Raw genomic sequence first — 14,758 nt, 5'->3', positions numbered from 1 at the left:
CCACCTTTTTTTCCAACTCTCCTTCTCTTTGATTTCCATTTTTTTTTTTGCATCAACTCCACATGCACTATATACCTCCCAACATGTTCAGATTTATATTGTTGTTATTGAGACAGGGCATTACCAAATTGCCCTGGTCTAGAACTTACAATCCTTTTGCCTCCACTCCCAAGTACCTGGGATTACAGTTGTGTACCATTGTACCTGGATTTTTTTTTATTAACAATTCCATCAGGGAAGGAGGGAGTCTTCGGCCATAGCCTCTGGGTTGTATACCCATCCCAGCCTCAATCACTGGTCTTTTGGTGAGGGAGAGCTACTGACTGGCACAGCCTTGGAACAAGAGAGCAAAGAGGTAAAGCTAGAGGAAGATAGCACCCTTTTCCAGACAAGACTCAAGTTGCATAATGAGTGGTTCTTCAGAAGGAAAATCTGGCTACTGTTACAAGAAAAAGTGGAATGGGAGGCTAAGCCATCAAAAAACAATAGCCACACATTGCAGTTCATCTCTTTGCTTCCCTTATTCCATGCACTTACTACATGTTATCACCCTGTATCCACACAAAAACGCATTCACATGGACTCCAAAGGCAGAATGCATTTTCCAAATCTAATTGGCTAGTGTTTCTTGTTTTTTCTTGGTGTCTAGCTCCTTGTCCATGACATTTAAGCGATTTTCATTTCCTCTGACACCCTATGGCTAAAGTACAAATTCAGTCTCCTTGTAGTCAGTGTAAAGCAATGCAGGGGAAAAGAACATGATTTACTTGAAAGCAAAGGAAGGGATACATAATAAGCAAGGAGACTGTCCCAGAAGAAGTATTATATTCTACTAATTAGAAATAGCAAGAGGAGGCTTCCAGGCCACCATACAACCGCCCCCAGTGCCTAGAAGGAGAGTCCCCCCACCCCTACCCAAGGAGGTGAGCTGATTGGGAGCCAGCAGCACACATCCCCCACCCCCCGAAATGAGAAGACACATAAACAAGTCTCAAAACCAGACTTTCTGATCACCTAAAGCATCCCCAAAGGGAAATGAGATCGAACAATCCAATACTAAACCACCTGGACTCCCTGAACTGGCAACCAAAGAAGATCTGGAAAAAATGAAATCAGAAATAATTTCTCAGATGATAGCAGAGATTGTGCCCATAGAGCAAGACATGATTAATAAATCTAGAGAGGACACAGATAAAAAAAATAGAGGAGCTGAGGAACATGATGGAATCCCAACACAGGAAACCAATGGAATCAATAAAACAGATGCAAACAGATTTCCAGGAGATTAAAAACTCTATTGAATATTTACACAGCAGAATGAGCCAATGTGAGGACAGAATTTCAGATATGAAAGATAAGATTGCAATTAATGATCATGAAAAGAAAAATTTCTATAAAATAGTAAGGGACCATGAGAAATCAATCCAGCAGCTGCTAGATGATCCAAAGAAGAATAACATTGATTGGAGTCAATAAAGAAACAGGAGAGAGTGCAGAGGATGTAAAAAAAACTGTTTACAGAAGTGATGGCAGAAAACTTCCCAAGCAGGGCAAAAGAACTTGACATACAGATAAGGGAGGCACGTAGGACTCCAATTAGCCTTGATTAAAAAAATCTACACATAAGTATATTATATTTAAGATTCCAGAAACACAACAGAAGAACAAAATTTTTCAAGCAGAGAAAGAAATCACATACAAAGGAAAGCCCATCAGAATCACAGCAGACTTCTTAACACAAACCCTTAAGGCAAGAAGAGCTTGGAGTGATGTGTTTCAAGCCCTAAAGGAAAACAGCCTTCAACCCAGATTGATGTACCCTGCAAAGCTATCTTTTAAAATTGATGGAGAAATAAGATACTTTCATGACAAAGAGCACCTTAAGAACTTCATGAATACCAAACCAGCACTCCAAAAAAATTTAGAGAATATCCTAGGAAAAGACAATGAGGATCACAAGCCTAGGAAGTCCAACAGAATGAATCCATCGGGCAAGATAAGAAATTAAATGCAAAGTGGGAGAATCCAACAAAAATAAAAAGGCATGACAATGATAACTCAATATGTATCATCAATGTTAATGGTTTCAATTCATCAATCAAAAGAAATAGACTGGCAGGACGGGTCAAGAAGCAAGATCCAACAATATGCTCAATACAAGAAACACACTTAATTCAAAAAGAAATTCATAGACTGAAAGATAAAGGGTGGAAAACAATACTCCATGTGACAAGAACCCGAAAAAAAAGCAGGAGTACTTATCCTCTTTGCAGATTAAGTGGATTTCAAACCAACACTAATTAAGAGACACAAAGAAGTCCAACACATCCGTGTAAAGGGAACAATCCAAGGGGAAGAGATGGCAATCATAAATATATATTCACCAAACACTAGTGCGCCAAACTATATAAAATAAATACTAATGGACATGAAAAATCAAATAAGCACCGAACAATAGTAGTGGGGAACCTCAATACCCCACTCTCACAAATAGATCAACTAGACAAAAAGTACACAATGAAATACTAGAACTCAATCAAATGCTTGAACAAATGAACTTAACAGATGTTTACAGAGTGTTCCACCCACAAAATCAGAATACACATTCTTTTCTGCTGCACACGGGTCGTTCTCCAAAATAGGCCACATACTCATTCATAGAACATGTTTAAGATAATGCAAAGGAACTGAAGCGATCCCTTGTATATTGTCAGACCATAGTGCGATGAAATTGGAGATCAATAGCAAAAGAAACTGCAACAATTTCATAAACACATGGAAACTGCACAACACACTTCTGAATAACCAATGAGTCACAGAAGAAGTTAAAGAAGAAATCAGACAGTTCCTACAATTAAAAGACTATGCCAATACAACATATTGGAATGTATGGGACACAATCAAAGCAGTCTTATGAGGGAAATTCATAGCAGTGAATATTCACATGAGGAAAACAGAGTGAGCTCAATTAAGCAACCTGATGCTGAACCTCAAGCTTCTAGAAAAAGAGCAGGACAAACCCAAAGCTCATATAAGGGAGGAAATTATAAGGATCAGACCAGAAATCTGTGCACTGGAAACTAAGAGAACGATACAAAAAATCAATAAAGCCAAGGGTTGGTTCTTCGAAAGAATCAACAAAATTGACAAACCCTTAGCCACATTTATGAAAAAAAGGAAAGAAATGGCCCAAATCCATGTAATTAGGAATGAAAAGGGTGAAATTACAATGCACTTAGCAGAAATCCAGGGGATCATCAATACCTACTTCCAGAACCTATAAGTCAATAAGATGGAAAACACAGAAGAAATGGACAGATTCCTAGATACATATGAATTACCAAAGTTGAACAAAGAAGACCTAAAATTTCAAAACAATCCAATATCAATCAATGAAATTGAAAACATAATTAAAAACTTACCAACTAAGGAAAGCCCAGGTCCTGATGGCTTCACTGCTGAATTCTACAAGACATTCAGAGAGGAACTACTGTCACTACTGTTTAACTCTTCAATGAAATTGAAAGGGAAGCAATGCTCCCAAAGTCATTCCTGGAAGCAAGCATCACCTTGATCCCCAGAGCAAAGAGAAACCCAACTGAAAAGAGAACTACAGGCCAATCTCACTAATGAACATAGATGCAAAAATCCTTCGTAAGATACTGGGAAATAGAATGCAGAAGATGATCAAGAAGATCATACACCATGACCAACTGGGATTCATCCCAGGGATGGTTCAACATATGCAAATCAATAAATGTAATACACTATATTAATAAAGCCAAGCACAAAAACCATATGATCATCTCTAAAGATGCAGAAAAAGCATTTGACAAAAGCCAACATGAATTTATGATAAAACCCTATAAAAATTGGAATAGACAGTCTCTACCTCAATCTGATAAAAGCCATCTATGAAAAACCAACACCCAATATCATACTAGATGGTCAAAATCCTTCACAGTAAAATCAGGAACAAGAAAAGAATGTCCACTATCCCCACTCCTGTTCAATATAGTTTTGGAAACATTAATCACAACAATTAGACAAGAGAAAGAAATAAAAGGAATAAAGATAGGAAATGAAGAAATCAAATTGTCATTACTTCCAGATGACATGATACTCTATATAGAAGGAATGAACAACTCCACCAAAAGTCTTGTAGACTTAATAACCCAATTCAGTAAAGTAGCTGGATACAAAGTCAACACACAAAAATCAATAGCTTTCCTCTACACAAACAACAGACTCGCTGAGAGAGAAATAGGGCAAACAATTTATTTCACAATTGCATCCAAAAAACTGAAATACCTAGGAATCAACCTAACAAAAGAAATCAAAGCCCTCTTTTCAGAAAACTATAGAACTCTGAAAAGAGAGATTGAAGATGGTATCAGAAAGTGGAAAGACATCCCTGCTCCTGGGTAGGAAGAATGAACACAGTGAAAATGGCCATAAACTGCTATATAGATTCAATGCAATCCCAATTGAAATTCCAGCAGCATACTTCATGGACCTTGAGAAAGCAATCTAAAAATTCATTTGGAAGGAGAAGAGACCCAGAAGAGCAAAAACAATTCTAGGCAACAGAGACATGGCAGGGAGTATCACAATTCCCAATTTGAAATTATACTATAAAGCTACTGTGATAAAACCATCACGGTACTGGCAAAGAAACAGACCTGAGGACCAGTGGAACAGATTAGAAGATGTAGAAACAACTCTAGACACACTCAGCCACCTCGTCTTTGACAAAGGAGCCAAACACCCTCACTGGAGGAAAGATAGCCTCTTTAATAAATGGTGCTGGAAAAATTGGGTTTCAATTTGCCAAAGATTAAAACTAGACCTATATCTCTCACCATGCACCAAACTAAAATTGAAATGGATTAAAGATCTAAATATTAAAGTAGCATTGCTGAACTGGCTGGAACAGAGGTTATGTAGAACTCTTGAAGACACTGGTGGAGGAAAAGATTTTATGAACAAAACCTCAGTTGCTTGTGAACTAGCACAAACAATCAACAAGTGGGATCTCTTCTTACTTGAATGCTTCTGCACAGCAAGAGAAACCACCAACAGTGTGAAGAGACAACCCACAATATGGGAAAAATTTTCACCAGCTGTTCCTCAGACAAAGGTATATATTTAGAATATATAAAGAACTTTAAAAATTCAGACCTCCCAAATGGGCATCTGAAATGAACAGACATTTCTCAGACAAAGAAGTAGAAATGCCAAATAAACATATGAAAAAATGTTCAATCTCACTGGTCATTGAAGAGATGCAAATGAAAACAACAATGAGATTCCACCTCACCCCAGAAAGAATGGCTGCTATCATGAAATCAACCAATAAATATGCTGGTGGGGTTGTGGGGAAAAAGAACCCTGCTCCACTGCTGGTGGAAATGTAAACTGGTGCAACCACTGTGGAAATCAGTATGGAGATACCTCAAAGAACTAGGACTGGAAGTCCCATTTGACCCAGCTATTTCCCTGCTGGGTATCTTCCCCAAAGAATTAAAAGAATCATACCACAGTGATATATGTGCACCCATGTTCATAGCACAATTCGTGATAGCTAAAGCATGGAAACAGCCCAATTGCCCATCAACTGGAGACTGGATAAAGAAAATTTTTTTTTAATAAAATGGAGTACTACTTAGCCATAGAAAATGAGAAATTAGAGACATTCATACCTAAATGGATGCACATTGAGGTGATACTCAAGTGAAATAAATATGACACACGTGTAAATACCGAATAGTTTCTCTAGTGTGAGAAACTGAAAGTGTAAATAAGGAATAAAAGGCATAATAGGTAATGTGAAATAGGAAGAAAAGGGACAAAGGGGAAGGGGAAGTGGGAGGGGTAGGGGAAAGGAAAGAAGGGAATGGAATTAATATGAGAAAAGGAAAAAATGGAAACAATGTCTTTGTAAATAGGGAGGAATGGAGGGGTTGAAGGGAGGGCAGGGTAATGGGTAAAAATAAGAACCAAGAGAGATTATTTTAAAGGTGCAAATTTCCAATGATGAATGTCATTATATTGTATGCCTAAAATGTACCAATAAATTAAAATTAATTAAAATAAATAAATAAAAAAGAAATAGCAAGAATCATCTATCCTGAAGTCAACTGACATTTTGGCCAATGTAACTACCTTCAGTTTTCCTTCTCAGGAAGGATCCTGTTTTCCTCTATGACCACAGCTATAATGAGAATTAAGGAGAGTTCCCCTTGTTGGCATGGAAGTGGTTTAGCCATAGATTTGCTATTATATTTCAGAAGCACAGCTTTTATCTTCACTCTGGACTCTGGTGTGGGAGGTTTTATTCTTTTTCCAGTCGTCATTTAATGGCTGCCACCCTGGCCTCTGCCAGGGGGCAATTTGAAGTAATTAACTGGGTGTGAGAGGGATGAATAGATTGGCTTCTTGCTCCTAGGCTGTGTCCTAGTGGATAGCTCTTTATGATTAGGGTGACCTCGATTAGAGCTGTTATCTAAGTGTAATTATTAATAGCACCCCTATTCACACTCAAAATTGTCCCATTTTGGATGATACATTATGTGGTCACCCTAGTATAAATGGGGTTGATTCTTCCCTTCTTCAGATAAGGATGGTACAGTGGGAGGATTTGGATGTAAACCTAGGAGACCGTATTTCTGTGATCAGTTTTTACCTTCATATCTTTCCTGTCACTGTACAAAGGACAGAAAATTCCATTTTTCTAACTTGGCATGGAATGATGTGTCTGACTCCTTATTATTTGGGTTGGCTGACTACAGATGGAAGGGCACCTTTTAGCCATGCCGCCATTTCTTCCTCTCTGCTTCTACATAAGCCAGTTTCACCATATCATGCCTCCTTCTTTATATCTTTTATAAAACTATAAGAAACCTCAAACCCTGTAAAATCCTGACAGACATTTGTTAATCAAAACCCCACCCCCGAAATGGTAGGACCTGAGCCCTTTCGGTTTCTTGGCTACCATACCAAGAGCAATTGCAGTTCCCTAGCCGGGCACAGGGAGATTCCTCCTATTCTCACTCTCCCTCTACCCATCTGGTTGGTATGCTGCAACAGCCCACATACAGCTACACAGAACCCTTTACACTTAACTCAAAATAGCTTGATCCCCAAAGGGAATGTTGTTTAAATTTTTAAAAATTCACCGGGATGGTAGCACACGCCTGTAATCCCAGCATTTGGGAGGCTGAGGCAGGAGGATTTCTGTGAGTTTGAGGCCAGTCTAGGCTACACAGTGAGTTCAAGGCCAGTCTGAACTACATAGTGAGACTCTGTATCAAAAAACCAAAAACTAAAAATTATTTGTACATGTTTGCAGTTCATGTAGTTTATAATCATCTTAGTGAATGGTAACATGTACATATTACAGTTTTTAATCCCCTTCCTCTTTCCTATCCCATTTTTCATTTTTGTTGATATTATTTGCCTTAGCTCATGTTACAGCATATAATGTTTACATTAATTGGGGTTATTAGGTTCCTGTATATGGCGCATCTTTATTTTTCTTAGTTCCCCTTCCCCTCCTCACCCCTCGTCCTTGTTCCCTTGGACCACTTCCTTATTGCAAGACATCCGCCCCCTCGTCCCTTTCTATCCATCATTTATCATTTTCTTTGTTTGTACTTTACCTCACTCAAATGAGAGATATCATGTGACATTTTTTAAAAGGCAGGATCTCACTATGTAGTTCAGGCTGGCCTTGACAATACAAAATTTAAGTTTGTGTGTCTGGTTTATTTTGCCCAACATTATGTTTTTCAGGTGCATCCATTTTCCTACAAATGTCTCAAATTTGTCATTCTTTATAGCCAAGTAGTATTCCATTATTTGTTCTGGCTCATGTAAACCAAAGTTCTAGGGGTATCTTGGCTTCAATATGATCAAATTATATCATAAAGATTTGCTTGTTTCTATATTCTTTCTCTGTATCTGTATATCATGCTGTCACACACACACCCCTTTCTTCATTTCCGCTTCCTTTAGCGTCTTTTCCCTCTTACAGCCTGGAATTGGCTTATCAGCAGGTCTTTATCATATACCCACCACTTAAACGGAGGTAGAGGTGGGGCTCTGCCCTTCTTTAAGCCACAAGGAAAGAAAGAGTTAAAAGGGAGTTATTTTTCAAAGGTGCTATTATTAAAAAAAAAGTTGATGTATGGCTGCAGGGTTAAGGAAAATAACACGTGTCTCCTTTGTATGTTAAAGATTAAACAAATGGCCAGAGGTTTGACTCAGTGGCCCCAGTGCCTGCCTGGCAAGCACAAGGTCCTGAATTCAATCCCTGGTTCTGCAAAAAAAAAAAAAAAAAAAAAAAAAGATTAAACAAAGTGCCAGTAACTGGGTTTCTGTACTCATGGTTGCCCAGTGTGCAAAAGCTTTGAACAGCAGGCTCTTCAGCAGTGTGCACAGATCATTGCTGGAATGGGCTGCCCTAAGGCCCTAAGAACCTCTGAGACAACCTTCAAAGTAGATGTGTATTTTGGGTTGTTCCCAGTCTAGGCTCCTGACAGGTTGATGGGGGGCCTTTGAAAATCCCCTGGACACAGTGGCCAGGGTCATCCTGTCCATTCCCATCAAGATGCAGAAAAGGAGCAAGTGATAGAGGTCCAAAGCAGGGCCAAGTTCAGTTTCTCTGGCCACCAAAAGATCCATATCTCAAAGAGGTGGGGATTTACCAAATTTAATGTGGATGAATCCAAAGATAAGTGGTTTATCCCTGGTAGTTATAGGGTCAAATACATCCCAAATTGTGATCTGGATGGCAGTAGGCCCTGTACTTGTGAGGGTTTCCACCATGCTACTCCCCACTTCTAACACCCATCAGTAAATTTTACTTCTGGTCCACCTACAATAATCATCATAATAATGCTATGAAGTAAATCCAGAACTATTTTACCGAAAAAAAATTGTTGGCAAATCTGTCCTGGCTCAGCCCCCTTTTTGAAAGGTAATGATGAGAATACTTATCTCTTCTACCTCTGAAAGGGGAAGAAAAAAAGATGGAAAAAAAGGGCAAGGATAAAATGATTGTTTAATTTAAAAATAAAATCAAAATCTGCAGGCTTAAAAGTGTAGACTTCTTTGAAGTTGAACCCATTGTTAAGTTAGCAAAGGCTTTTTTCTCCAACACTGGGGAGGCCCGATTCTGTCCTTTCATTCACTTGTATGTTAGCTTCCCCTGAGGACCTGAAAGGCAGGGAACGGTGCCTGGCCAGGGAGAAAGGAATGTCCTTTCTATCTGGTCTCAGGCTCTGCCTATCTTAGCTGGGAATGTGCAGTCCATTCATTTCAATCCCAACAGTGCTAGCAACTCTAAGTTGCAGGAATTTGTTAATTCAACAAATATTTGCCGAGTGCTAATTCTTTTTCTCTCTTCTTTCTTTATCGTCAGCCTATCTCCCAGAACTTTTCCTTCAGCATTTGAACATCTCCAAGGATCTGTCATTTTTTAATTTATATATTTATTGGTACATTTTAGGTATACAATACATTTACATTTATCATTGGGTGCTTCTACCTGTACATGATATATCTTAGTTCTTATTTTTTTCCCCATTACCTGTGCGCCCTTCACCCCCTCCACCCTTCCCTATTTACATAGATTTTGTTTCCATTTTTTTTTCTTTCTCATAATTTTTCCTTTCCCATCTTCCCTTTCCCCTTCCCCTCCCGTCACCCCTCCACCTTTGGGCCTTTCCCTATTTCAAATTATCAATTATTTGTTTTAATCACTTTAATCCTTATTTACACTCAGTTTCTCACACTAGAGAAACTATTTGGTATTTACACATGTGTGTCCTATTTATTTCACTTAAGAGTATGGCCTCAATATGCATCCATTTAGCTATAAATGTCTCTAGTTTCTCGTTCTTTATGGCTGAGTAGTACTCCATTTCATATTAAAAAACCCCACATCTTCTTTATCCAGTCTCCAGTTGATGGGCATCTGGGGTGTTTCCAAACCTTAGCTATTACAAACTGTGCCGCTATAAACATGGGTGCACATATATCACTGTGGTATGATTCTTTTAATTCTTTGGGGAAGATCCCCAGCAGGGGAATAGCTGGGTCAAATGGGACTTCCAGTCCTAGTTCTTTGAGGTATCTCCATACTGATTTCCACAGTGGCTGCACCAGTCTACACTCCTACCAACAACGGAGAAGGGTTCCTTTCTCCCCACACCCCCGCCAGCATTTGTTATTGGTTGATTTCTTGATAGCAGCCATTCTTTGTGGGGTGAGGTGGAATCTTAGTGTTGTTTTCACCTGCATCTTTCGAATGACCAGTGATGTTGAACATTTTTTCATATGTTTATTTGCTTCTTTTACTTCTTTGTCTGAGAAATGTCTGTTCATTTCAGATGCCCATTTTTGAATTGGGTCTTTGAATTTGGGGAAGAAGCTGTCATTTTAAAAACCAAATAAAATCTCCCCAAACAGAAAACCTTCCTTTTATCACACTTCCTTCCCAGCTACCATCCCTCCCAAGCCGAATGTCAAATATTGAGTATGCTTCTTTATTTTCTGCTTTCCCTCCTCCCTGTTCCCACTCCTCCTACTTGAGACCCTCTCCTGCCCCTCAGGTAACAAGGCTTATGAACCTGTGTACAAGCCCGCGTTAGAGCATTTGGCCGTGTAGTGACCGCCTATCTTTTTAACTGGGCTGTGAGCTATGTGAGCCATAGCTTGCAGTCACTCAGTGATATCCTACTCCTGAATTTTATATGTCTATGTAGGGTTGGTGCCTGGATGAATGGGTTACAAAAATCTTGGTTGAAATAATGAATGAATAATAATAAACTTAGAATAGAAACAAAAGAGAAGGGACAAGCTTGGCATAGGGTGAGATAATGAATTGAAAATTTAAAAGTATCTTGAAAAGAAGATAGAAATGTAGGAGGGAAGGGGCGGGGATTTAGCTCAGTGGTTTCGCCGCCTGCTGCACAAGCACAAGGACCCGAGTTTGATCCCCGGTACCAAAAAAAAAAACAAACAAAAAACCCCCAGAAATGTAGGAGGGAAGAAGGAGGTGGTTTGGTATGAGAAGCAAGGCTGAAAATAGCTTCGGGGTGGGGGTGGGGGTGCTCACAGTAGACAACGTTAAGTGCAACAGGCAAGGCTATCACCTGAACACTAACAGGCTACTTGATCAACAAATAATTATGATCACTTTCTTGGGAAAGTGGAGGAGTTTCACTGGAAGGTTAGCAGGCTCCAAACTGAAGGAGCAGTGATTGGTAGGTTCCAGAAAATGCAGGCATCACAGCATAACTGATTTAGGTGGACAGACAGCAGTGCTAGGAACTTCTGGGAGGTACACAGTCTTACTTCTCACTATCCCATACCGTAAGTTAAACCACTCACTCACTCCATCTTACCCCGTGGTTAAGAATCACTAGAGAAAGAGCTACTACACCAGTGGTGGTGAACCTATGGCACGTGTGCTACCTTCTTCTTAGTAAATACCTTTGTTTTTTTAAAGACAAGGTCTCACTATACGGTCCAGGCTGGCCTTGAACTCACCACATAGCCCAGGCTGACCTTGAGCTCTTGATTCTCCTGCCTCGGTCTCCCGAGTGCTGGGATTACAGGCGAGTGCCACCATGTCTGGTGGATCACCTTTTCTTCAAAGTAAGCTAAACCTCTCCCTCGGATGTCCTTATTCAGGAAGATTCAAAATGTAAGGTGTCAAGTGGAAATGACAGTCAACTGTGACCTGTCTGATTATTTTTCAAACACATTCACTGGCATCCTAGGACGCATCTATTCTTAGTCGGCTGCATTACATTCTGCTCATTTTCCATGAGACACTACAGCTTTTAATCATTTAGTCTCTCTGCGGCCCTTCCTCAGTTTTCCCACAAGGGTTCTGAGCCCCAGGGAGGGACAAGAACTTGGAGAGGATGTTACACAGCCTTGTTAGGCTGCCAGTGCAGCCTCCTGTAGCCAGTGTCCCCTTCCTGACTCCTCCACCCCAACACACTCACTAAATAGAGGGTGGCCGTCGTCTCCTCTGCCGCATAGGAAGGAGGAAGCTGCATCCTGAAGGTGAATGAGGGTAGGATGAGCAGAAAGCCCAGGTCGTTCTGGACAGCACACGGGTTTTTACACGTATGGTGTTTATTTTCTCTCAATTGCTTTTTTCTTCTACTTTTGCCTCTGCCAAGGGCAACATCGGAAGGAAGAATGTCACTAGGTCAGGATCTAGACACAATCAGTGTGGTTTCAAGGACGAAAGCGCCAAGATCTTAAGGAACTTCAACTCCCCGTGAGCAGTCAAGACGGTGCGGAAAAAAAAAATCGCTTAAAAAAAAGTCGGCGCAAAGGGAGCCCACCACAAACTTCATTTGCAAAGGAAAGGCCGCTCCCACCGGAGAGAGCGCTCGGCACGCGGCCACAGCTCAGCGGTCCAACCGGACCCCCTGGGCTGTGCCGGGAGCGCGGCGCGCACAGCGTGGTCTCCGGGCGGCTGCACGACCCGCCCGGCGCCCCTCGGACCCTGGCGCTCGAGGAAGGGGAGGACGCCGCTCCTCCACGGCCGGGGTCCTAGCCTGGCCCAGGCCACAGACGTGGTGGCAGCAAGTCCCCGCGAACTACAAATCGAGGCATGCTGGGAACATTCCCCGCTCCTCCCAGGAAATGTCCTTTGTCCAGCCCTACAGGAAGCCCCAGCGAGGAGTCAGCCGGGCAGCCCGCCAGTCGGCCAGCTCGTGCGCCCGCGAGCCAGGCAGCCAGCGGCCGGGCAGCGCCGCCGCCGAAGCACAAGGTAGGAGCGCGGCCCTGGCTGGGCTAGTCCGCCGCCAGAGGATGGGGCTGGCCGGGAGCCGACCTGGCCACTGCGGGGACGGGTGTGTGCCCGAGCGCGCCGCGCCGGCTGGACCGCTGGGCAGCGTTGGCGCCGCGGGGACAAGATCGCTGTCTGCGCCCCCGCGGCCGCAGGGCCCCCGGGCGCATGGGGTGCTCTTGCGCCCCCAAAGTCAGGGCTGAGCTCTCTCTGGGGTCCGCGGCGAGGGGCGGGAGAGGAGGGGGCTGAGATTCGAGGGAGGAGACAGCACTGCGAGAGGCGAGAGGGAGCCGGCCCGTCCCTCCGCCCACCGAAGGGGGCATCAGAGACCCTGGAAAAAACCGAGCCGGGGAGGAGCTTGCAAGGAGAGAAGGTAAGGGCTTTGTGTGCCGCTGTGGACCCGGACGCACTGCGCTCCCTTTGCCTTGTCTGACTGCGTCGCTAGCCCCACTGAGGCACAAGGGGTGGGCGTGGGGACTCCGAGAGGGGCAGCGGGTCACCTGGGGTCTTTGTGAAATACGTTTCTCCCTTTTCTTCTCCCTTCCATTTTGCCTGACTAGGATTAGCGTTTGGGGCTTCGATCAGACTGGGCAAATGGCACAGTAAGGACGGGTGGGTGAAGCAGCACGCAGCCCAAGAAGGGTCGCGGTCTACCTCTGGGGGGGGGGCTTCCCTCACAGCCGTCTCCCCACCGCGGGCAGGTGGTGGGCAGTGCTGGAACCTGCACACAGGAGGCGTGATGAGCTCGAGGTTGTGAGGGGAGGCACGGGGGAGGCGCGTGGAGGGAGAAGAGGGCAAGTGAGAGGCTGAGGGGCAGCAAGGAGATGGGGCGCGGCGTGTACTTTATGGCCAGTATTCATAATGGTCAGGCCTCGAGAACTGGATTACTGCTTCCCCGGGACATTCCACAGTTTACCATTTTCTTAGCTGCCCACCACCCACAGTGAATCAGTAACCCTCTGCGGGAGCTCTAGGCGGGATTCAATTGATGTATCCCTGCCTTGTGGTGGGCTTATTTGTCCTTAACCTCTGCAGTGCCCGGAGCCCCCCCGCATCTCCTGTGGCTGTGTAACCTTCTTTCCAGGAGACCGAGTGTGGAAAATGCGGCTGGATAACGGCTAGCAAGTTAATGGTCTTTCAGAGCTGCGACAGATGAGTGGGCAACTTGGAACACAGCCCGAGTGTGGGCGTGGCAACAACTCACCAGGCCTAGGGAGCCTCAGCTTCTGCCTTCTGAGCTCCTGCTTGCCTACAAGTGTTTTCCTCCTCTTAAGGCGACATATGGTTGTTATCTAATATGGAATACATTTTAAGAGGCAAATGAACCTTTCAAAATGTCACTTGAATGAGGAGGCAGGAGTATCCAAACCTGGTAAGGAGAGAGAGAGAGAGAGAGAGAGAGAGAGAGAGAGAGAGAGAGAGAGAGAGAGAGAGAGAGAGATTGAATACATGACGTAGGGAGAAACAGACCATTTGTCATCGCATCTGAAGTAGGGATGAAGTTGCCCAGGTGGAGGGGATGAGGGTGGGGGAGAGAGGAAGGGACTCCGTGCATTTAGAATGTGGTCTCGGTTGGAGCGTACTGACTGGCTGTGTTGGAGGGGAGATTGTTTTTGGGTTCATTCTGGCCCTGGAGAAAGTAAGATGGCACTAGATGGAACCAAGATCATAACTGGGAACTCAGGCTGTCTATTCCTTAGGTGACACAAAGGAAAACATAGATGGCCTTCAAAAGCTTCTAGGATTAAGCAGTGAGTAGATACAAGTCAGAAAACCCAGTAGGGAGAGCTGGATTGAAGTGAAGAATGATGCCCTCTCTGAAGGCTGAGTGACTAAGGCTGATGGATTTGCATCACATTTTCTTCTCCCTCCCCCCATACCCTTTGCATGTCTCAGAATCTCCGTTTGTGTGATTTCTGGGGTTCAATGAAGGGAAGGAGA

The 14,758-nt window shown here is 43.1% G+C and overlaps 1 protein-coding gene and 1 pseudogene across 5 annotated transcripts in view; both read left to right on the top strand.

Moving 5' to 3' along the window:
• The first annotated feature begins 8,360 nt into the window (after nt 1-8,360).
• Nucleotides 8,361-8,484, top strand: LOC147827751 (small nucleolar RNA SNORA70; annotated as a pseudogene).
• A 3,728-nt stretch (nt 8,485-12,212) lies between these two features.
• Znf697 (zinc finger protein 697) overlaps nt 12,213-14,758 on the top strand; it is a 35,601-nt gene continuing 33,055 nt past the window's right edge. Inside the window, exons 1-2 of one of the 5 annotated variants that reach the window (XM_087213321.1) lie at nt 12,724-12,799; nt 13,902-14,189. Coding sequence is in view for 1 of the 5 variants with exons in the window: in XM_004853846.4 (XP_004853903.1) it covers nt 12,641-12,799 (159 nt within the window). In the remaining 4 variants the exon portion in view is untranslated. The other 4 variants (XM_087213322.1, XM_004853846.4, XM_004853848.4 and 1 more) reach the window with 4 other exon arrangements.

Source organism: Heterocephalus glaber, unplaced genomic scaffold (assembly GCF_053883595.1).
Source record: "Heterocephalus glaber isolate CG9 unplaced genomic scaffold, H.glaber_assembly_v1.0 deba00001442, whole genome shotgun sequence".
In the NCBI taxonomy this organism is placed as follows: Eukaryota; Metazoa; Chordata; class Mammalia; order Rodentia; family Bathyergidae; genus Heterocephalus; species Heterocephalus glaber.
This window is presented reverse-complemented; position numbering and strand designations above follow the sequence as displayed.